A 23,377-nucleotide genomic window follows, 5' to 3' on the forward strand; every position below is an offset into this window, starting at 1 on the left:
CAAGGGCCAACATTGATGCCGAAATCCAGCATCGCCTGAGCTCTGCAAGTGCAGCTTTCTCCCGATTGAAGTGCAGAGTGTTTCAGGACTGGAATATTCGCAGGGAAACCAAAATGCTTGTTTACAAAGCTATTGTACTACCAACCTTACTATATGCTTGTGAAATATGGACCACTTATAAATGCCATCTCCAGCTCCTTGAAAGATTCCATCAACAGTGTCTCTGAAAAAATTTACACATCACTTGGGAAGACAGGCGAGCTAATATCAGTGTACTGGAAGAAGCAAAGATCACCAGTGTTGAAGCAATGATTCTTCAACAGCCAACTTCGTTGGACTGGTCATGTTATTCGAATGCCTAATGATCGTCTTCCAAAGCAACTACTCTATTACGAACTTAAAAATGGAAAGCGTAATGCTCGTGGTCAACAAAAGGGGTTCAAAGACTGTCTCAAGGCAAATCTTTAAAAATGTAGTATAAACACTGACAACTGGGAAACACTGGCCTGCGAGAGCTCCAGTTAGAGAACAGCCTTTACCAAAGGTGCCATGGGCTTTGAAGACACTCAAACTCAGGATGCAAGGGAGAAACGTGCTAAGAGGAAGGCACGTTTGGCAATTCCACACCGTAATCAACTCCTGCCTGGGAACCAATGTCCCCACTGTGGAAGGACGTGTGAATCCAGAACTGGCCCCCACAGTCACTTATGGACCCATTGTTAAAACTGTGTTTATGGAACACAATCTTACTCGGCTACAAGTGATCACTAAAGAAGAAGAAGAAGTATACACCAAAACCAGCACCTTGAATTTATCCCAGTAGGTAACTGGCAACCAGAGCAATTCGTTCAATAGTGGGGCAACATGTTGGCGATATTCTGCCTTTATTAGAAGGTTAGACTTCTACCTGACTTTATTTAGGAGGTTAGGCATGAAAGGTGTAGCTTTGGGCAAGTTCTCTACTGTCAGGGTTGCATTATCTCTCACCTCCCACATAGAAATTTTGTACCAGCCTTGTATTTAAGCACTTGTCCAGTTGCCACAGGTGATAAAGTACTTCATGCACAGTCTTTGCCCAGTAAGAGCTGTTCGACAGTGGAATTTGCTGCCAAGGAGTGTGGTGGAGTCTCCTTCTTTGGAGGTCTTTAAGCAGAGGCTTGACAACCATATGTCAGGAGTGCTCTGATGGTGTTTCCTGCTTGGCAGGGGGTTGGACTCGATGGCCCTTGTGGTCTCTTCCAACTCTATGATTCTATGATTCATGCTGGTGACTCCACTGAGTTCTATGGATGTGGGTGAGAATGCTCTGTCCCTCTTCAAGCACAGAAGCCAAGAGGGCTGCCAGAGGAGGGAAGCCTCAACTTCCACACCAGCACAGTATTACAAACAGCAGCTGCAATGGGGACTCCATCTCCTCAGCCAGCCCCCAGCAGGCTAATAAGTATTTTTGCAGGCTAGTAAGTATTGTGGAGTTTGGGGGGGGGGCAGGGACTTCTTTACAAGACTCACAGTTGTTAAGAGTCTAGCTGCACTAAATTGATTTTATATGACTTTTAGCAGTCATGGCCTACTCCCAAAGAATCCTGGGAACTGGAATTTGGTAAAGGAGCTGGGGATTCTGTCAGAGTTGTCTAGCATAGCCCCATCCATCCCTGCCCTCTCCCCACAGTTGCAATTCCCCCAGTTCTTGGGAATGACTATTAAGCCAGATTTAAAGTATGTGGTGTAGATAAACCCATACAATGTATGTGTATTCCCAGAATATGCTGTGTGTACATATGCACATGCTTTGGTGTATGGGAGATGTGTGTGTGAAGGTGGCCATGTTCACAACTGGCATGGAGGCCCCGGGGCCGAAAAGCTTAGACACCCATGCCTTACAACTGCTTCTGAAGCCCTCTATTCCTAGCAGCTGCTGGAAAATCTGGAAATCTGGCTTCCTCAACTTACCAGGCACCATTCCCAATGGCCAGAAATTAAAATACATAATCCTAATTCTTACCAGGAGCAATTCCTAAACGTTAATCACAGTAAGCCTCCCCAAGGGAAGAACATTATATTTGAGCACACCCTAAATATAATTAAAGAAAAACCAGGGAGGTTTCCTTGCTGCTAGCTCTTACCCATGAAGTGCTTTAGGACTCTGAAGTGGAGAACTCTGGGGACAGAACAGTCGTCATTTTACCCCCTAAAGAAAGCAGTCTCAAGTCATCTTGGCTTTACTTCCCACCCACAACTTTGCCCCACCCCTACCCAGCTGCTCATCCAACTTCATGGAGGAAATAGGAGCACAACTCAGGCACATCCTAAAAGTTGACAACAGAAGCCAAGCGCTTAAGCAGTAACTTCCCTGCCCTTGCTCCAATCCATAGGATTTAATTCCCTTGACTAAGCTTGGAATAGAAAGAAATATTTTCCCTAGTTAAACCAGAAAGTAATTACTGCTCGTGTGCATGCATGAACACAACACACACATTTTAGTGTGGATATACAGTAGTTGATTTTATCTGTATCAATATCTGTATATACCTTGGCACTAGACTTTCCAGGTGTATTTTGCTTTTACAAGAGAACAGTTGAAAGCTTACCAGTTTATTCATTAATACAATTCGTCGTTCAACTACTTGGGAGAGCCTCACCAATCAGGGACCTCAGATACTGTGGGAGAAGTGACACAAGATACACAACGAAGCACAGTCTTTGCCCCAAAGAACTGACAGTCTCGATATATAGAGACTCCCACACTCCCAAAGTGCAGATATAGTCTTAGAGTGATGAAGTTATCCGCATGACTAAGTCAGCAGCAAAGTGAAGAATCTGATCTTGGTATTTTGAGTACAGGAAGACCATTTTGCTTCCATGCTAAGGGCTCAAAAGGTTGTCCACAGTATTTTGAGAGACTCACAACTGAAATTGCCACTGTTGTGCAGAAATCCACCTGTAGCCCTACCCTCAGGGAATAGTCTCTTTTGTCAGCAAAATAGCCAACACAAAATAGCTCTTACAAGGCCAATCTGCAGCTGGGAAAATATAGACATAATCTGAAAACCATGGGGATAATGTTACTTTGCCAAGAAAAGCTCAACAACATTTGTGTCTGGATTTTCACTTTTTGAAATATGGCAACCCCACCTTTATGGTACAAATGAATTCCATGTCACTGGAAGTGCAAACAACAGTGAGAGACTGTGGGATGCCCACAGACCACAGCATTCCTATTCTGCATATTGTGCTTCCCCTCTTCCTCTCCCCTCTGCCATCTTGGTCTCTAGTACCCGGGAGTTGGAGTCAGCATTCCTAATATTTTTGCTACAGGAGGAGCCAACACAGATCCCAGGACCAATGCAACTTTCCTGGCACATCCAATTTGCAACTGAATGTGACCATATCAGCGGTGACCAAGCTTAGGCAAAAAGGGGTTGCCCTTAACGATGCAAAGGTAAAGCGGCCCAACGTGGCAGAGGGGTGTAGTGGTTAGAGGTCCTGGCTTCAGCCCACCAATTAGCCACAGAGTTCTTGGGGTGGCTTCCCCAAGGGCTATTTTTCAGTCTAAGCTATTTCATCGGGGTGTTGTGAGGACAAAATGAGGAAGCTGCAGGAAATCTATGTAGGCCAATTCCACATTACTTAGACGGGGTAAGAAATGTAATAAATGAAACAAATTTTAAAAAAGATCTTGTGACCCAATGGCAGCTTTTGAATGGGATCAAGAGGTAAAGGCTACATGTTATAATCTTTTCTTAGCTCTGTCGTAGTCACTAACTACTTCCCACTCACCTGCACTACAGCTGGGACTAGAACAGATGAGTGCTTTGCACCCCACACGTGTCGGAGCCCCAAGCTGCTTCATTCCATGTCATTTTTTAACTGGACTAGATTGCACTGAATAGAAAATTTCCCACTGCCTATGCCAGAGATACAGCCATGCCACTCTACCCTCCACCCAAGAGATGGTCCAAGCCCACACAACATGTGGCCCACAAAGCTGAACACAGTCCATCCACCATACAAAGCCCAGCTTCGTTGGTTAGCATAGTGGAGCATCTGACTGGGCCCATGCACTGACCAGAGGGCCTATGGCCAGTCAGAGCTCCCAAAACAAACCACTGATACCCTGCATCTCTCAGGACCCTGTTGATGCCACAGTCTCCCTTGGGCATGATTTCCTCTTACACACACTACATGCCCTGGTGGCCTGGCATGGGGCACATGGGGGAAATCAGCCAAATAGAACTGAGCAGCTTCCCAAGAAGGAGACAGAGCATGTGGCAGAGACAGGCTGGCAGTGGCAAGGAGGAAAAGCAACAGTTCCTTCTCTACAGAGTTGGGCCAGCCTAGGCCTCCCTTTTTATTTTCTGTACTTATTTTCTGCACTCCCCTCCCCAAGACTGTGGCAGCGGCGGCAATCCCTGATAGTGCTGGGAAAGGAGCAGTGAATCCCAGGCTGGCCAGTCCAGCACTGCTGCAACCACCCTCTTGCCGCCCATACCAGGCTTCTCATAGATATGTGTATTGGGGGGAAGGGGCACTGGAGCTCTCTTGCCCAGGCCTTGCCAAAACCACAGGGGCCTCCCAGGGCCTCACTGAATTTACTGTGTTTCTTGATTTGCCTAGGAAAGTATAAAAACAGCAATTGTCAAGCACCTGACTGAGCACCTAATATATGGGTGGCAGCTTGTGTGTGGCTTGCTGGATTGCAAACTGTACCCCCTGCCAGGACTCCTCTTACCCCTCCTTGATCTCTGCATTGGGAGGTTTTTAACGCTTGATGTTTTTCCTATGTTTTTAGATATGCTTTAAGCCACCCAGAGTGGCTGGGGAAACCCAGCCAGATGGGTGGGGTATAATAATAATAATAATAATAATAATAATAATAATAATAATAATATTCTCTTATCCCTCCTTCATTTTCCATGCATCATGTCTGCTTTAATTCCTAAGCCAGTGGGCAGAGATCAAGGTTATTTACTTGTTCAATGAAAAGCAATAGGTGCTTGATGAGTATTTATATGTTTTACTAATAATGTGTATATTATTATCAATAGCATTGTTTTCATTATTATTAACCTTACTCAAGAAGTAATACATCAATGCCTGATATTTTAAGACTACGGGAATCTGATTTAAATCAAAGCATGCTTCCTTAGCCATTCCACATCCTGCTGTATGCCATTCTATCTGTGATCTAAGGAAATACAACCCTTCTCCCATGGGCAAGGACACCTTTCTCTGCCCTGTCCATTGGTTCCCACAAGTGTGTGTTCAGTCCAAGCCACATCCAGGTATTAACCCTTTCTCCATGGAGGAAAAGATCCAAACTCAGAAATTTATCCAGGGAGACCACACATAAGAAACCACGCAGGTCTCTGGGTGGGATGGGAGCAATCAGGGTGGGTGGGTGGACATAACGGGAAGAGAGGGAAAGGTGGGGGAGGGGAGATAGGGAATGTGTTTTTCTTTTTCTTAAAAGAAACAGTGCAACTGACCTGACAGTTCTTGAATTTTCCCCATCCGACCTGCAAAACAAAGAGACAAGAATGGTCAGTGCGAGATTATGATTCAGGTCACCGGAAGGTAAAGTGGTGTGGTGTGGGTGAGGGTTCAGAAGAAAAGAGTTTTGTATTAGAAAATGGTCACACCCAGACTTCAAGGAGACACACAATGACAAAGATGGATTTGCTGGGGTAAGAGTGGGTCTGTTTTTCTTTAGTATTAAAATTGGAGTCCTTCTGGCAAAGAAATTTTGGGGAATGGTTTATGAGAAATTTAAAAAAATATTTACTCACTTTTCTTAAGAAGCCAGAAGCCTTTCTTTTAGCAATAATAGGGGAAGAGATTCCAAAGAATGTTTAAAATCTATTTTGTTAGCGGCCACAAGAATAGTTTATGCAAAGTACTGGAAGGAGGAGGCAACTCCGACAAAGGACCAATGGTTGCATAAACTAATAGAATGTGTGGAATTAGCAGGTTTAATGGCCAAAATAAGAAACTGGGATAAGGAAAAAATAAGGAGTGAGTAGGATTGTTTTGGAAAATATTTAAAAAGTTACTTTCCAGGTGGGATGAACTTAGGACCAGCAAAGGACAAGATACTGTAAATGAATAGTGAGGAAGAAAAAGGGTGGAAAGTCTATTGGGGATGCAGAAATCCAAAGAATATGAACTAGAATGTCACTGAAGGATAGATTGGGGAGCCCATACAGACTGGATACATAAATCCATGTTTATAAATGTGTGCAACTTTAAATTTGAAAATGCATAAATATAACTACTATTATTTAAAAAATAAAATTGGAGTCCTTTAATTGGAGATTAGGGGTGAATAATGGGGATAATCAACTTCTGTAGCTTCCCCTCAAAGCCCACCTGTAATGAGCTGAAAAAAGTTGGTTGTGGTTTTCTTAGCAGCAGCATAGCATGTGCTACCAGCGCCTGGGGCAGGCACACTGGGGTGCAGAGCAGCGGGGCACATTGGAGGGAGCCCTGCCCTCGTCACTGACACCGCGGCTTCAGATCAGGCTGATGGGGCTGATCTGAAAGGCACACACGCTGCCCGGCAGCCCTGCCTGGCTCTGAGGGGGGCCGGATTTACGTATAAGCTAAACAAGCCATAGCTTAGGGCCCCACTCTCTTGTGCCCCCCCCAAAAAAATTCAATATTAATATACTTCTTCTTAATTGTATTTCAGTTCAACAATTACTTTGATAAAATACATGTTTGGTTACGTGCAAATGGCTTTAGGTCCCTAAATTACCATATAGCATATATTCAACACAAAAAACAGTGACAATTGTTGTTGACAAAGGACAGCTGGACACATAAAGGGCCCCAATACCTTCAGGAGCTCCTTAGGGCCTCATCAAACCTAAATCCGGCCCTGGGTGGGACTGTCGGATCCCAGCCTGGCAAAGCGGCAGGGGGGGCGCACGCCTGAGCCAGAGCCTAGCGGAGGAGGGGGGCAGTGATGCCGCCACAGACTCCCCCCCACTTCTGCCCCTGGGGGGTGCCCTCTTCCTCCCTCCTTGGTGGCTGGTGGTGGCAGCACCCTTCCCCTCCCTCCTGGCCGGCCCAGGGGGGGGCCCAGGCAGGTGTCCCTTCGCTGGCCATAAGGAGACGGAGGCATCACTGCCCCCCCCCCCCAGCCCGGAAGGCTGCAACCTCTCTCTCTCTCTGGCTCTAGCTTCGATGACGGAGCCTGTTGTGGGGAGACCTGGTTGTGCCCCCTCAAAAAAGCGTGCGGGGGGGGCATGGCTTCCCCAGCCCCTCCCCACGCTAGGCCACTGTTTCCGTGAAACCACACACACAAACGCCGCACACACACACAAGCCCCAGTTTTGTACACAGAGGCAAACATTTCGCCTCCTTCAAAAAGGCAACTGCCATGCATAGTACAGTTTGTCAAGGGTGGGGGGAAAGGATCACAATTTCACAGTAGAAGGTAATCTCCATGCCAAAAAATAATGATATTTTGGGGGGAAATGTCATGTCCTCCCCACACCTCAAGAAACAGTTTTTAAAAATAGCTCCATGGAAATTTTGCTATATAACTGAACTTGAAATTTTGGCACAACCTCATTCTCTACACCCAATCCCAATCCGTAGCTACTTTAATTCCATGGTTCCTTCACCTCAAAATCCTAATGTGTGATCCCTCTGCTGCCTGGACTTCTGGCCTACCTGATGACTCCAGCAGCCATTAAGAGGTGTAAGAGGAGTATATTTTTACCAGCAAACCAAACACATTTGGGTCAACAGAGTATCTTTATAGAACTGGCAAAGTGATAAATGTTATATGGGAATTAGGAGTCAGTGGCACACAAAGGAACCTCCATAGGAGAGGTACCATATTATGGTGCATAATCTTTTCACTCTCCTCTCGATTTGGGCCTGTACCCAGTGGCGGAGCTTCATGCTCCAGCACCAGGGGGCGGAGAGCAGGCAGGGGCAGGGCTGGCGCGTGTCCTGGGGGCGGGGCATGCCGCCTGCAGGGCATGGCGCCCAGCACAGGCAGGGGGCAGCCGCGATGGCACCCCACTGGGATTGTGCTGCCAGGGGCAGTGCGCTCCCCCCCCCCACTCCTCTTCCTCCACCAGTGCCTGTACCTAGGGACACAGGTGGTGCTGTGGTCTAAACTACTGAACCTCTTGGGCTTGCTGATCAGAAAGTCAGCAGTTCAAATCTGTATGACGGGGTGAGCTCCTGTTGCTCTGTCCCAGCTTCTGCCAACCTAGCAATTTGAAAGCTCACCAGCGCAAGTAGATAAATAGGTACCGCTGAAGCGAGAAGGTAAATGGCATTTCTGTGTGCTCTGGCACTCGTCATGGTGTCCTGTTGCGTGAGAAGCAGTTTAGTCCTGCTGGCCACATGACCCAGAAAGCTGTCTGTGGACAAACGCCGGCTCCCCCAGCCTGAAGCGAGATGAGTGCCGCACCCCATAGTTGCCTTTGACTGGACTTAACCGTCCAGGGGTCCTTTACCTTTACCTTAAGGGACTACGGACTAAAGTTACTCATGTAAGGTTAAGAAGTGGGGGTCAGATTTTAGCCAATGTGGAAAGGAAAAGCACTGCACTATATCAGCATTTTCAGCTCCAAATTTCTGATTCTGTGTCAACATTCAGCAAAGCAGGCACCCCTGGGCAAATGTGCATAAGTTCTTTAAGGATATCCTACCACCCATAATGAAACCCTCACCTGGTTGCATTCAATACTTTGAGCAGGACCCACTGAAATTAATGGACATGAATAACAGAAGTTCCTCAATTTCAGTGTCTCTACTCTGGGTTTGACTAGTTGCAAACAGCTACTCAAGCTCCAAAGCCAGTTGATTTGCAGGCACACATTCAGAGTAAATAATAATTATTTAATAATAACTGCTTACTGTCAATGAAACGCAAGTTGATTGCTGTGAATTTCATGGTCACAGACTACCCAATCAAGCAGCCTTCCACTTGCTTTCTTCTCTGTTGTGCTCAATCAAGTGTCTTGATTATTTCTTGCAAATTCAGCATATACAGTCAGTGTCTCATCCCGTCCAGATCTCAACCCAGGGAATTTGTGGCCAGTGCTATTTTTCTAGGGGGGAAAATAAGTGTTGGAGCTCTCAATGAGCTCACCCTTGTGTTCTTATAACGGCAGTGGAGGCGCCAAAACTGAGTTCCAGCGAGTTTCAGCTGGGAAAAAAGCCTTACTTGTGGCCCTCCAGATATTGTTGAATTCCAGCTCCCATTAGCCTCAGACAATGTAGTCAATGTGGTCAGAGATGATGGGAGTTGTAATCCAGCAACAGATTCCCCACCTCTCTTGTTCTTGCATGTGTTTGGCATTGGAGCAGGGCTGGGGCAAGGGGTTGAATTTCCAAGTGCTCTTCACAATGGCTGGTACTATGGGCTGGATGCAGGGCAGGTGAAACCAATACCCAGGGGACAATACAATGCAGTGGTACCTCGGGTTAAGTACTTAATTCATTCCGGAGGTCCGTTCTTAACCTGAAACTGTTCTTAACCTGAAGCACCACTTTAGCTAATGGGGCCTCCTGCTGCTGCCGCACCGCCGGAGTCCAATTTCTGTTCTTATCCTGAAGCAAAGTTCTTAACCTGAAGCACTATTTCTGGGTTAGCGGAGTCTGTAACCTGAAGCGTATGTAACCTGAAGCGTATGTAACCTAAGGTACCACAGTATGTGACAGTATTATAATCTGGGAAAGAATTCTCTGAAAAAAGACAAGTGTTTTCAGAATGCTCAAATAAAGCTCACAAATACCAAACTGGTACCAAATCAAGCTGTGAGAAGTTCAGCTATCATTATTAAAAGCCTAAATACAAGTAGCCTTGTACTTTTACATAGCTATAATTATAACAAAATAAAGACAAATGCCATATCAACCTTCCCAGTACGTCTGCACTAACTGGTAGAAAACTGAAAGGTGGGAGCAAGGTTTACTTCATACTTCAGCGGAAGACTGCCTGTACATTTCCCCCCAACTGCACCCAAAAGGGCTGGTGTCTAATAGATCCTCCAAGTGTCCCTACTTTCCAGGGACAATCCCAGATTTACAGAAGCCGTCTCAGTTTCTGATTTGATCCCAGAATGCCCCGTTTTTCCTCAGAACGTCCATCGGAGAAATGTTGAAGTGTATGGTAGGACATCCCTATTTTCATCTGAGGGTATGGGAGTTATGCGATAATACAACCTTTAGAAGACATCTGAAGGCAACCTTGTATAGGGAAGTTTTAAAATATTTTATTATGTTTTTATATATGTTGGAAGCTGCCTGGGGCAACCCAGTCAGATAGACACAGTATAAATAAAATTAATAAACCCTGGGGGGCAGGGTTTCTGTTGAGGCAGGTGATTAGCTGTGGGAGGAGCGCACAGTTTGATCCATCTTTTAGATTTAGGGGAGCTAGTCTCAAACGTTTGTTGGGGGAGACCTAGGTTTTTTTGTGGGGGGAGTTATTTGTCCTGTCTTCACGCTTTTTATGATGGAGGACCGCTGTAGCCACCCCCAACGACACGTTCTCAAGATGGAGGGGGAGGGAACAGCTGCAGTCGCCTGCGGTTCCTGCGCAATGTTTGCCATCTTGCCAAAGGTTGCAGGCAGCTTTACCTGCAGCAATTGCATGTTGATTGCCCTCTTAAAAGACAAAGTCCAGCAACTGGAGGAACGTGTAGCTACGCTCCAAATAATTAGAGAGCTGGAGCTCTTCTTGGAAGCAACAGAGCACAACGTCTCCACCAAGGAGGAGACAGGGGACTCCCCTGACAAGGAGGCTAGTACACCAACACAGGAGCCAGATATATGGAGAAACGTGACTCAAAGAAATAGGAGGCCCAGGGTTCGCTCTGACTGTTTAGAAATACACAATCGCTTTGAGGTCCTCTCCCCTAGCATTGAAGACGAAGAGTAGACTCCATTTGAGGATCTCTCCCTCATTACAGTCGATCAGGTATATGAAGACGAGCAGCAAAGTCAGTCCTCAGGGAATGTGCAGGCGACCTTGGAACGGACAGCTCACGGAAGAACCCCGACCAAACCTAAGAGGAGGCGTGTAGTGGTGATGGGGGATTCCCTACTGAGGGGAACAGAAGCAGTGATCTGTGGGCCTGACAAGATGTCTCGGGAAGTGTGCTGTCTCCCCGGGGCTAAGATCCAAGATGTAACTGAATGACTGCAAGGAATCATAAAACCCACTGACAAATACCCCTTCCTCTTGGTTCATGTGGGAACCAATGACACTGCAAGCAATAGCCTCCAGAAGATCAAAAGAGACTACGAGGCTTTGGGCAGGAAATTGAAGCAATTAAATGCACAAATTGTCATCTCATCTGTCCTCCCAGTTGAACGACGTGGCCCAGGGAGAGAGGGAAAAATAGTGGAAGTGAACAGCTGGCTTCGCAAATGGTGTAAACAGGAACGGTTTGGATTATTGGATCACGGACTGCAGTTTCTTGAAGATGGACTTCTGGCAAGAGATGGGCTGCACCTCACAACGGTTGGGAGGAATGTTTTTGCCAAAAATCTCAGAAACCTCATCAGGAGGGCTTTAAACTGACTAATGTGGGGGAGGGAGACAGTGCTCCTGAAGGTAGGAGTCTATCAATTGATGAAGATGATCATCCAAATGTCATAGACCAAATGGAGCAAACAGCACGCAGACCTAGTGGTGGGAGGAAAAAATCCTTAAATAAGAGACACGGGGGAATGATTAATGGACTTCAATGTCTGTACACTAATGCGCAAAGCATGGGAAATAAACAAGATGAGCTTGAGCTCTTGGTACAGCAAACTAAATATGACATAATAGGCATCACTGAAACCTGGTGGGATAAGTCCCACGATTGGAATGTAATAATGGGGGGATACAATCTATTTCAGAGAAACAGACCAGACAAGAAAGGAGGAGGAGTGGCATTATATGTCAGGGATGTGTATACCTGTGAAGAGATCCAAGATTTAGAACCTCAAAGCCAAAGTGAGAGCATCTGGGTCAAAATGAAGGGAGAGAAGAATAACAGTGACCTCATTGTGGGAGTTTACTATAGATCCCCAAGCCAAACGGAGGACATAGATGATGCCTTCCTGGAACAGATGGCCAAGCATGCAAAAGGAAGGGAGATAGTAGTAATGGGGGACTTCAATTACCCGGATATTTGTTGGATGTCAAACTCAGCCAAGAGCATAAGGTCAAACAGATTCCTCACTGGCCTTGCAGACAACTTCATTGTCCAGAAAGTGGGAGAAGCAACAAGAGGAACAGCCATTTTAGATCTGGTCCTAACCAATGTTGATGACCTGGTTAGTGGGGTAGAAGTGGAAGGATCATTAGGCGTGAGTGATCATGCTCTTCTGAAGTTTACTATACAGCGGAAAGGAGCAGCCAAGCATACTAGGACTCAATTTCTTGACTTTAAGAAAGCCGACTTCATAAAACTTAGGGAAGTGCTGGGTGAGATCCCATGGACAGTAATACTAAAAGGAAAGGGAGTTCATGATGGCTGGGAGTTTGTTAAGAGGGAGATACTAAAAGCACAACGTCAGGCAATACCAATGAGACGGAAACATGGAAGGTGCCTAAAGAAGCCAGGGTGGCTATCTAAAGAACTTTTAACTGAGTTAAGATTAAAAAAGGATGTGTACAAAAAAATGGAAAAGGGGGGAAACCACCAAAGAGGAATTCAAACAAATAGCCAGCACGTGTAGACACAAAGTCAGAAAAGCTAAAGCACAGAATGAACTCAGGCTTGCTAGAGAGGTTAAAAGCAACAAAAAAGGCTTTTATGGGTATGTTCGTAGCAAAAGGAAGAACAAAGAAACAGTGGGGTCACTCAGAGGAGAAGATGGTGAAATGCAAACAGGGGACACAGAAAGGGCTGAACTCCTCAATGCCTTCTTTGCCTCAGTCTTCTCCGATAAAGAAAACAATGCCTGACCTGAAGAATTTGGAGCAAATGATTCAGCAAAGGAAACACAGCCCAGAATAACTAAGGAGATAGTACAAGAATACTTGGCTAGTTTAGATGTATCCAAGTCTCCAGGGCCAGATGAACTGCATCCAAGAGTATTAAAAGAACTGGCAGATGTGATCTCAGAACCACTGGCAGTCATCTTTGAGAATTCCTGGAGAACAGGCGAAGTCCCGGCAGACTGGAGGAGGGCAAATGTTGTCCCTATTTTCAAAAAGGGGAAAAGAGAGGACCCAAATAATTACCGCCCAGTCAGTCTGACATCAATACCAGGGAAGATTCTAGAGCAGATCATTAAGCAAACAGTCTGTGAGCACCTAGAAAGGAATGCTGTGATCACCAATAGTCAGCATGGATTTCTGAAAAGTAAGTCATGTCAGACTAACCTGATCTCGTTTTTTGACAGAATTACAAGCCTGGTAGATGAAGGGAACGCAGTGGATGTAGCCTGCCTTGATTTGACAAGGTGCCCCATGATATTCTTGTAAAGAAGCTGGTAAAATGCGGTCTTGACTATGCTACCACTCAGTGGATTTGTAACTGGCTGACTGACCGAAGCCAAAGGGTGCTCATCAATGGTTCCTCTTCATCCTGGAGAAGAGTGACTAGTGGGGTGCCACAGGGTTCTGTCTTGGGCCCGGTCTTATTCAACATCTTTATCAACGACTTGGATGATGGACTCAAGGGCATCCTGATCAAATTTGAAGATGACACCAAACTGGGAGGGGTGGCTAACACCCCAGAGGACAGGATCACACTTCAAAATGACCTTGACAGATTAGAGAACTGGGCCAAAACAAACAAGATGAATTTTAACAGGGAGAAATGTAAAGTATTGCACTTGGGCAAAAAAAATGAGAGGCACAAATACAAGATGGGTGACACCTGGCTTGAGAGCAGTACATGTGAAAAGGATCTAGGAGTCTTGGTTGACCACAAACTTGACATGAGCCAACAGTGTGACGCGGCAGCTAAAAAAGCCAATGCAATTCTGGGCTGCATCAATAGGAGTATAGCATCTAGATCAAGAGAAGTAATAGTGCCACTGTATTCTGCTCTGGTCAGACCTCACCTGGAGTACTGTGTCCAGTTCTGGGCACCACAGTTCAAGAAGGACACTGACAAACTGGAACGTGTCCAGAGGAGGGCAACCAAAATGGTCAAAGGCCTGGAAACGATGCCTTGTGAGGAACGGCTAAGGGAGCTGGGCATGTTTAGCCTGGAGAAGAGGAGGTTAAGGGGTGATATGATAGCCATGTTCAAATATATCAAAGGATGTCACATAGAGGAGGGAGAAAGGTTGTTTTCTGCTGCTCCAGAGAAGCGGACACGGAGCAATGGATCCAAACTACAAGAAAGAAGATTCCACCTAAACATTAGGAAGAACTTCCTGACAGTAAGAGCTGTTGGACAGTGGAATTTGCTGCCAAGGAGTGTGGTGGAGTCTCCTTCTTTGGAGGTCTTTAAGCAGAGGCTTGACAACCATATGTCAGGAGTGCTCTGATGGTGTTTCCTGCTTGGCAGGGGGTTGGACTCAATGGCCCTTGTGGTCTCTTCCAACTCTATGATTCTAATAATAATAATAATAATAATAATAATAATAATAGAATAGGACATCCCTATTTTCACTGGAGAAATGTTAAGAGAGTATGGACTAAGGGCCAAACTTGATAAGATCCAGGAGTGGATCTGCCATCTCTTTTACTTTTTTTAAAGCAGCTTCTAAGGAGGCAGAACAGATCAAGGCTATAATGCTGAGGGCTATTAACTCTTTCCACTGCTACACCATTTCCCCAGTGTTTTTCCTATGATGCCAAGGGAACCTGGGCATGATTTACACTGGGGAAATAATGTAGTAGAAGACCCTTTCCCTAATACTGAAGTCCTGATCCAATTCACCTCTCCTCACCCACCTGTTTTTTTAAAAAATGGGAGATCACAGGCCTTTAACATCTCATCCCATTAGGGAGTTTCTCTTTCTTAATGAAAACTCTGGTAACCTTTAGATTGGATTACTGCAATGTGTTATATGTAGGGCTGTCTCTGTAGACAGTTTGGAAGCTTCAAGCTAGTGCAGAATTCAGTGGCCAGGTTGCTCATTGGGACGAGACTGTTTGGGTATATTATACTGATCCTGGTCCAACTGGACTGGCTGCCAGTTAGTTTCCGGGTGCAATTCAAAGTGCTGGTTTTGACCTATGAAGGCTTAAATAGCTCAGGACCGCAATACCTCAAGGATGCCTTCCCCCATCCTGGACCCTGCAATCATCATCTGAGGCCCTTCGTCATGTGCCTCCTCCACGAGAGGTTCAGAGGGTGAAGTTTTTGAATCCCTGCATTGTTAGGGGAAGACATGCATACTGATTTGCCAAAAACAAGAAACCCAAGTATATTAGAGCTCTTAAAAGGTCAGGGAACATTTGTTTCTAGTTTCATCATTTTTTTTTTTATTTAAAAAATCAGCCTCTCCAAAGCCAAGCCATGAAAATTAAAGAGCTAATTATTCCAGCTTTGAACAAAGGTAAGAATTTAAGCTGAGTCAGGACTCACTAGAGCATAGCATTAGAACCTATGTCTAGTGCCTTGGCTCTGTTGTGGAAATGGGAAGTAGTAACCTCTGGCTGTGCGCAGAGCATTTATCGCCATCAAGTAATCACAATCAGCTTCTAGATGCATGCGCTTAGAGACATTTTCACCACAGTGGGGCAGGGTGTGGCAGTGTGTCTGATTGAGAGCCTGCAGTTTTCCTTTTAGAAATTTGCTGGCCAAGTCTCCCTCAAAGAGACCCAGAGGTTAACCAGGCAATGGAACGCTAAATTGCAATGCCAGTGTACCACCACAGAGAAGTCACAACCCGCCTTGTTGTCGATGAGAAAGAGAACTGCACCTCTATGCAAGTCTCATGCCACCCCACTCCAATCTGAAGAGACACTTTTTTCCCTTTACATAAAAAGTGAAACTCACTGCAGGCTGATATCATCCCCCCTCCTCAATTTTCTTATCCCAGTAACATCCACCATATGGAAAATGATCTGAAAACGTTTCCTTCAGAGAGAGGTTACTGAGTACTGTAGCTGGCCACTCAGAAGCACCAGACACTCAGCCAGGCTAAGACATCATCTGGAGCTAGGCCATGGGATAGCTCAACAAACAACGCACAGGGCAGGGATATAGTAGCACAAGGCAAAGAGCCTTTCAGGGTGGAGCAGTAGCACCTCACAATATAAACTTTCACTCCTGTCCGCCAAAGGCCTGCCGCAAGCAGCAGTACTAAATCTGTTCTCCAGGCGACTTTCAGCTATTGAAATTGAAGTATTGAACTTGGGCTTCTTGTTTGTCCCCACCCCCCAATATAATTTTTTTCAGATGTGGGTGGATTTATATAAACTTTTAAGTTTAATAAAGCGTAAGGCATATTTTGGGAATGAATCTTCTCAGACCGTCAGCCATTTTCGACTGAAGTCCCATTTCACACCACCAGTACTGGACCCCACTATCCAGACTTTTCAAAACACCATTTTGCAGGAGATTTCTCAGTTAAATGAATTCTTAACAATATGTCTAAGGCACAGAAAACAGTTTTGAGGAGTTTATCACAGGATGGGATAATCATTAAACTGGCTGAAAAATCTACAGGATTTAAAAGTTGAGGCACCAAGAATGTGATCTATTTGATAGAATGATTGACATTTGGTATATATTGGTGCCATGTCTCACCAGCTGAAAACCCGCATCTTATAACATCATTCTCAGATCCGAGGTAAAATTAAAAAGCCCCATTAGTGGAACATTTTATTCAACATAATCATACATGTGATGAATTTTGGGTTTTTTGTAATAAAACAGAATTGCTAGACGCAGTTGACTGGGAGTAACATCACCAGACGACTTGCCCAAATGGAATCCAAGTATTTTTACACATTTACATTAGCTCCACAGAGTTTGAATTCATCCATAGAGTTTCCAGGATTTGTTTGATTGATTTCAGCTGAGCTTGTGAGGAGTTCCCTACTTCACTTTTAAATATGTGAGCCTGGTCAGCATTGCCCAAGGAAGGGTAACAAATAGAAGACTGAAGAACCTCTTTCTGTTCTTCCCTTGGGAGATATGCCTATAGGGACAGGGATGTTCTCCTGGTTTTCCATACAAGTGTTGGTGGTTGGTATTAGTTCTACATACCTTTTATGATTAAATTAGTAATTTTGTCGTTTTGTTCTATCTTTATAGATTTGCTCATTTTTCTAAACTATTGATTGTATATTGTTTAGATTCATTGTAGAGGTAATCTGTTGTTTTTGTCCATGGAGTTTTCTTGGCAGGGATACTGGAGTGGCTTGCCGGTTCCTGCTCCAGGTGGATCACTTGGAACTAAAGAACCTCTTAATGAGGGTGAAAGAGGAGAGTGCAAAATGTGGTCTGAAGCTCAACATAAAAAAAATGAAGATCATGGCCACTGGGCCCATCAACTCCTGGCAAATAGAAGGGGAAGAAATGGAGGCAGTGAGAGAATTTACAATACTTTCTTGGGCTCCATGATCGCTGCAGATGGTGACAACAGTCACGAATTTAAAAGACGCCTGCTTCTTGGGAGAAAAGTGATGATAATCCTAGCATCTTAAAAAGCAGAGACATCACCTTGCCAACAAAGGTCCGTATAGTAAAAGCTATGGTTTTCCCAGTAGTGATGTATGGAAGTGAGAGCTGGACCATAAAGAAGGCTGATCGCCGAAGAATTGATGCTTTTGAATTCTGGTGCTGGAGGAGACTCTTGAGAGTCCCATGGACTGCAAGAAGATCAAACCTCTCCATTCTGAAGGAAATCAGCCCTGAGTGCTCACTGGAAGGACAGATCCTGAAGCTGAGGCTCCAATACTTTGGCCACCTCATGAGAAGAGAAGACTCCCTAGAAAAGGCCCGGATGCTGGGAAATATTGAGGGCACAAGGAGAAGGGGACGACAGAGGACGAGATGGTTGGACAGTGTTCTCGAAGCTACCAGCATGAGTTTGACCAAACTGCGGGAGGCAGTGGAAGACAGGAGTGCCTGGCGTGCTCTGGTCCAGGGGGTCACGAAGAGGCGGACACGACTAAACAACAACAGGTAATCTATAATGAATGCATTCTCACTGAAATTCAACCATTCCATATGGCAACAGAGATTGACTGTAATTCTGTTTTATCTTATCTGCTCAATGATTAAGCCCCTTTGTGGGAAGAAACGCTGATTGTAGCAGAACAGCATCTGGGTGTTGACTCACGAGTTGATGTTGCTTCTACCAAATACACGAGTGACTGTAAAGAAAAAGACTACCACTGGAATTTATTTGTTTGCTTGTTTATACTCCTTATTGTGGAGCAGTTGCCCTTGGTGATATATTTTTGTGTGACATGGGATAAGTCAGGCAGTCTCCTCTTTCTTTGGGATGCAGCTAGACAATGCCCCCATCCACTCTGCCCCCGCCAAGTCAGTTCCTCTGAGCAGATGAAGGACAGTTTTCTTTCAGCCCCAGAGGCTTCCTTGACGCTTGCTTCACACAAGAGAAGCAGGAGGAGGAGGAAGAGCTAGCAGGCAGCCCGTCAGCAGCTGAGATTCTCACTCGCAGTCCTGGGCTAATGCAAAACAGCTCCACCAAACAAGACTTTGCTGGCTGCACTGCAAAGCGAGGCGCTTGCTTACCACCTAACTTGCTCCTTTCCCTCTGTCTGACTGCAGGTTTGAGTTTGAACCGAAGATTCATTTGAAGAACCAAAACAAGTCACGTGACATAGTTGTCTCTGTCTGTCTTTCTCCACCCCCAGTCCTTTGATTGGAGAATATTCTGCTCTTGGCCTAAGGCACAAGAGCTTCTACTGGCAAGCAGAAGAACAGCCCTGTTTCGGGGGCCCTTCCTGCTCCCTTAGGTCTTTCACCACGCTTACTATGGAGTTCCCAACAAATTACTTGCACACACAAAAATTGTTTGATTAATCAACTTGCAAGCCACAGAAGTTTAAAACAGCACATTTACTATTTTCTTTTCCCCTTGGCTTATTTTGAGCCAGCAGAACAAGCCGGTGCAGCTCTTGACTGGGGACGGCACATCAGATGGCGCAGAGGAGGGGCAGCATGTCTGAAAGCTCATCCCTCCTATATAACACAGAGAAAGGAGCAGGTCAAAGAGATGGTTTTCAGTCCAAGAACAATTGTGGCAGTTTCTTTTGGGAACAGAATAATTTCTAAGACAACAACTGAATAGCAGGGGCTTTCCTCCTGGATTTGGAGCAAATTAATGGACACTCTGAATCCCAAATCAGGAAATCAGCAAGTGGTGCCAAGCCTTCCTCTTGCTCCTTATCCACACACAGATCTAGTTTATGGAAAGAGCCACTAAGCTGCTCCTGCTGAGTCTCTGGACCCAACTGACGGGGTTACAGGAGGCTGATTTCCTAGGAACAGGTGCTGGAGTGGCAGGGGAAGAAGCTCTCGCTGCACCCCTCAACTACCCAGCAAAGGCCTGCTGTCCTGACACATACCAGCAGCACCATCTGCTTCTGGCTTCCAGCCTCCACGAGGACGCAAAAAGAATTCGCCAACTTGTTAACCAACGGGAACTCAACTGCAGCTCCTTACCCAGATCTGCCTTGGGAGCAGCTGCGTAGGAAATGTCATTAAGGAACAAGGGGGTGCTGGCAGGGAAGCCAGTGATCCGGCCTGGCACTGCAATGATCTGCTGGATGCTGCAGCAGTGCCAAAAAGGGCACGCGAGGCTACAGCCTGCCTTATCTGTTCCCCAAGGGCCATGTTCACTTCCACTCCACAGGCTGATTATGCAGCCAGACACTGATCTCTGCTAGGGACTCTGTCAGGGAGAAAATTGACAAAGTGTGCCCTGTGTAGGAAGCGGGGGAGGAAAACAAAACACAGCATTGCCAGTTATGGGCTCTAAAAATAAAGGCTTACCTGCCCCCCCCTCCAAATATAGGCTTCTGTTCTTCCTTCCTTTCCCTGGGACTCTGCTGCTTCCTTCATGCTTAAGCTTCCCAGCTCTAGAACAAGGAGGATTGCAACACCCCAGGTAGACAAAATAAGGCATTAAGACCTGCACCAGCAATTGGTACTTCCAGGAAGCTGGGGAAGAGACTGACCACCTTTGCCACCCTCACCATTTGCCTTTTGCTGCTGTCAGCCTCCTCTGGGGTAAGGATATGGGAGCCAGCTGTATGTATTTAAGCCAGGCTCCATGGAATGCAAGAAGAACACTACCAGGAACTTGATTGCCAGTTAACTCTTGTTTAGCTTCGTACATAAACTTAAACTTAGATTGTTTTGTGTGTGTGCAATAATGAATTTGTGCTGTTTGTTAAATTGCTGCTTTTTGTCAGTTTTTAATTTACCGACATGCTCTGTATATGGCATATTTGTCTTCTAATGTTTTGCATGTTTGCTGTAAGCCACTTTGGGCACAGCTAATTGTGGAAAAGCAGCATATAGGTAAACTCAAATCAACAGATCAAAATGTTTTTGCTCCTGAAAGTGGCAGATGAGGGCTCTCGTGTGATAACAGTCCTCTTCTCTCAAAGCTCTCATTGCAGGATGAGGAATATCTCGCAGTTGGGGGCGGGGGGAGAGACAAATATAGATGTAATATGCAAGGGCTAAATTAACCCTCTGTGCTAGTTAGAGCCAGCAGGCTTTCTGGCATTGGCTACCCGCAAACAACAAATACGCACATACATAAACGTACAGGCTGTTGGAGCTGCACTCATCAGGCTGGTCAGAACTGATGACATTTCACACAGCCCCAGGGAGCAAGCAGCAGCATCTTGGTGTCAGCAAACTGGGGTTTCCTGGCAACCCTCCAAACTCTGTCACAGAGGGGGACTGGCTGCTTTAAAAAAATAATAGAGTAGATTTTTTTAAAAAAATAGTGCCCAGAGCCAGTCAACCAGCTGCCCAATCTGGAGCTCTGTTCAATAGTCAAACCCTCCCTAAAAAGTCACAGCCTTATTCACTGTCCCCAAGGCTGCCAGTCTGTGCACCAACTGAGACAGGGTTGGACCCAGCACCTCCTAAATGAGAAAAGTCACCTGAATAGGTTGCTCCCAATCCAGCTGGCCCCCTAAATCAGGATTAGCACACTGGATCCCAGTAACACATCCTTAAGAACATGCCCTGTGAAGTGGCTGCTCCTTCACACCTTTGATGCTCAAAGTATCTACTTGCAAATAATTTGTAATTCAATATCTGTTGAGATGATATTCCCAAAACTGCTGCAATTGTTTCAGGATATTTAGCCAATATTTTTAAGCAATTTTAAAACTACTTAATTGTACTTAATAGTGGCTACTGAGTCTTCTATATGTTTTATGTGTTTAAAATGTCTGGATTACCAATGTTTTATGGATGGGTTTTTTATCCTCTTTTATGATTTCCTTGTCTCAGTTATGCCAATAAAGCCTGAATGAATCGGGGTGCATGAAGGATAGATCTCCAGTGTTCTGAGTGAGAAACTGATCCTAGCAGTGTAAACAGCAAGCTCAGCCCAGGAACAAGTATGAAAGCTGTAGACCTTACAAGTGCAGCATGACAGTGAGGTTGTGTATATAAATGACGAAGGCAACTCCCATCAGCCACAGCCAGGTTGTCTTCTTGGAAAAGGTGGGCTTCCCCATATTCTCAGTGTGCATTTGGTATGAAAACAGGAGTCTAACTTGTATAAGTGGTTGAATGTATGGGAGCCAAGGGGTGCCAGTTGATGCTATTATAAGGTTGCTCATGTCAGTGTTGATTGCTCTCTGTATACACCAGGGGCTCCGCCAACCGCATCGCAGTCCCATCCCGCTGCGGCCCAGCACTCCCCTGCTGCAAATCAAACCTTACTGTCCCCATCGCAGCCAGTCATCCAGCTGCAACAGAGATACACTCTGATTGAAAATGACAGGGAGAATTCAAAAGCTACCACATAGCAGCAGCAAGGGAGGGGAATGGGATACAGCAGTTGGCCAGCAACAGCTACAAAAGCACACACACACTCCATCCTGGATAGTGCATGAATTGTAAGGATGAGGAACCTGTGGCCCTCCAGATGAAGCTGGACCACAGCTCCCACCATCCCTGAGGACTGACCATGCTGGCTGAGGCTGCTGGGAGTTTGAGAGCAACAACATCTGGAAGGCCACCAGTTCCCCATCCTAGTGGGCAGACACAGAGGAAGCCCAAGCAGTCTACCTGCATCGTTTCCCATGTAAGGAGTGCCTTCAAACCGAGAAGCCACCCTTGACAATGTCACATGTGGCATACAGGAAACTGCCAACAAATCCTACCCCACTTCCCTCAGAAGTCAGGGTTTGGAATGCTATGCTGACCTCAACAAAACCGGACATTGTAATCTAGTATGACTACTTCCTGCCACCTCAGTCCCATACACCTGTTGTTTTCATCACCAGCCAGCTCCTTAGTCTTAGTTAACTCGTTTCATTACATTACTACATATGGAAATAATTTTTTTTAAAAAAACAGATGCACTCTTCAGACATTTCCCACCCACACAGATGCATACACTAAAAATGTGGCAGGGGAACCAGGCTCACTGATCTTGCCGCTGACGTTGGTGCATCTGCTACCTCCAATCCCTGAACTCCATTATCTTCAGCATAAAAGGCCCTGCAACACATCTACACACAATCAGACTTCCTGAGTGTGTGGAAGATGCACCCCAGTGATGGGAAGCCTGTCGCCTTCCAGTTGTTGCTGGATCTCAGCTCCCATCATCCCATCAGCACTGGCCACACTGGCTGAAGCTGAGAGGCACTGAAGTCCAATGGTGGCTGGAGGGTCACAGGTTTCCCTACACGCAGGCTCTGTACACATACAGTTGTAGACACAAATAGGCTCTTTTTATACATTCCACAACCCACTTAACACACGGAGATCAGGCAACAGTGGCAGTGGGTATGACAAACTCAGCAGTGGGATCAGCAGCCATGGTCCTCTTCCATAGGGCCAGGCGATATCTGGTTTCCAAGATCGTGATATACTGTATCACCAGCTAAACATTGTGATATATCGATATATCACAATGTCTGAAATAAGGATGGAGCTGACCACATCTATTGCAGGCTAACTGTTCTACAAACAGGAACCCAAACTTTGGCTTTAGCAAAGGCATTTGAGGCCAAGGTAAGTTTACCACTTACAAATACAATTGAATTTAAGATAAGCTAGCTGTCAGTGAGGTGCAGTGTAGTGGCTTAGGGTGTCGGTATAGGTCTGGAGAGACCAAGGTTTAAATCTTCATTTAGCTGTGATGCTCACTGGGTGATGTTGGCTGAATATACAACATACATTCAAAGCACATTATTGAGGGTGCTGGGAATTGTAGCTCTGGGGGTAAACCGGTTCCCAAGATTCTTTGGAGTAAGTCATGTGCTTTA

The 23,377-nt window shown here is 45.6% G+C and overlaps 1 protein-coding gene across 6 annotated transcripts in view; it reads right to left on the reverse strand.

Moving 5' to 3' along the window:
• The window catches only part of IQSEC2 (IQ motif and Sec7 domain ArfGEF 2), a 168,088-nt gene that overhangs the window by 133,549 nt on the left and 11,162 nt on the right, over nt 1-23,377 (reverse strand). For all 6 annotated transcript variants that reach the window (XM_080987301.1, XM_080987297.1, XM_080987302.1 and 3 more), the window contains exon 2: nt 5,487-5,516. In XM_080987301.1, the coding sequence (XP_080843427.1) occupies nt 5,487-5,516 (30 nt within the window). The remainder of the gene's footprint in view (nt 1-5,486; nt 5,517-23,377) is intronic.

Source organism: Podarcis pityusensis, assembly GCF_964106645.2.
Source record: "Podarcis pityusensis genome assembly, chromosome: 17".
Taxonomy (NCBI): Eukaryota; Metazoa; Chordata; class Lepidosauria; order Squamata; family Lacertidae; genus Podarcis; species Podarcis pityusensis.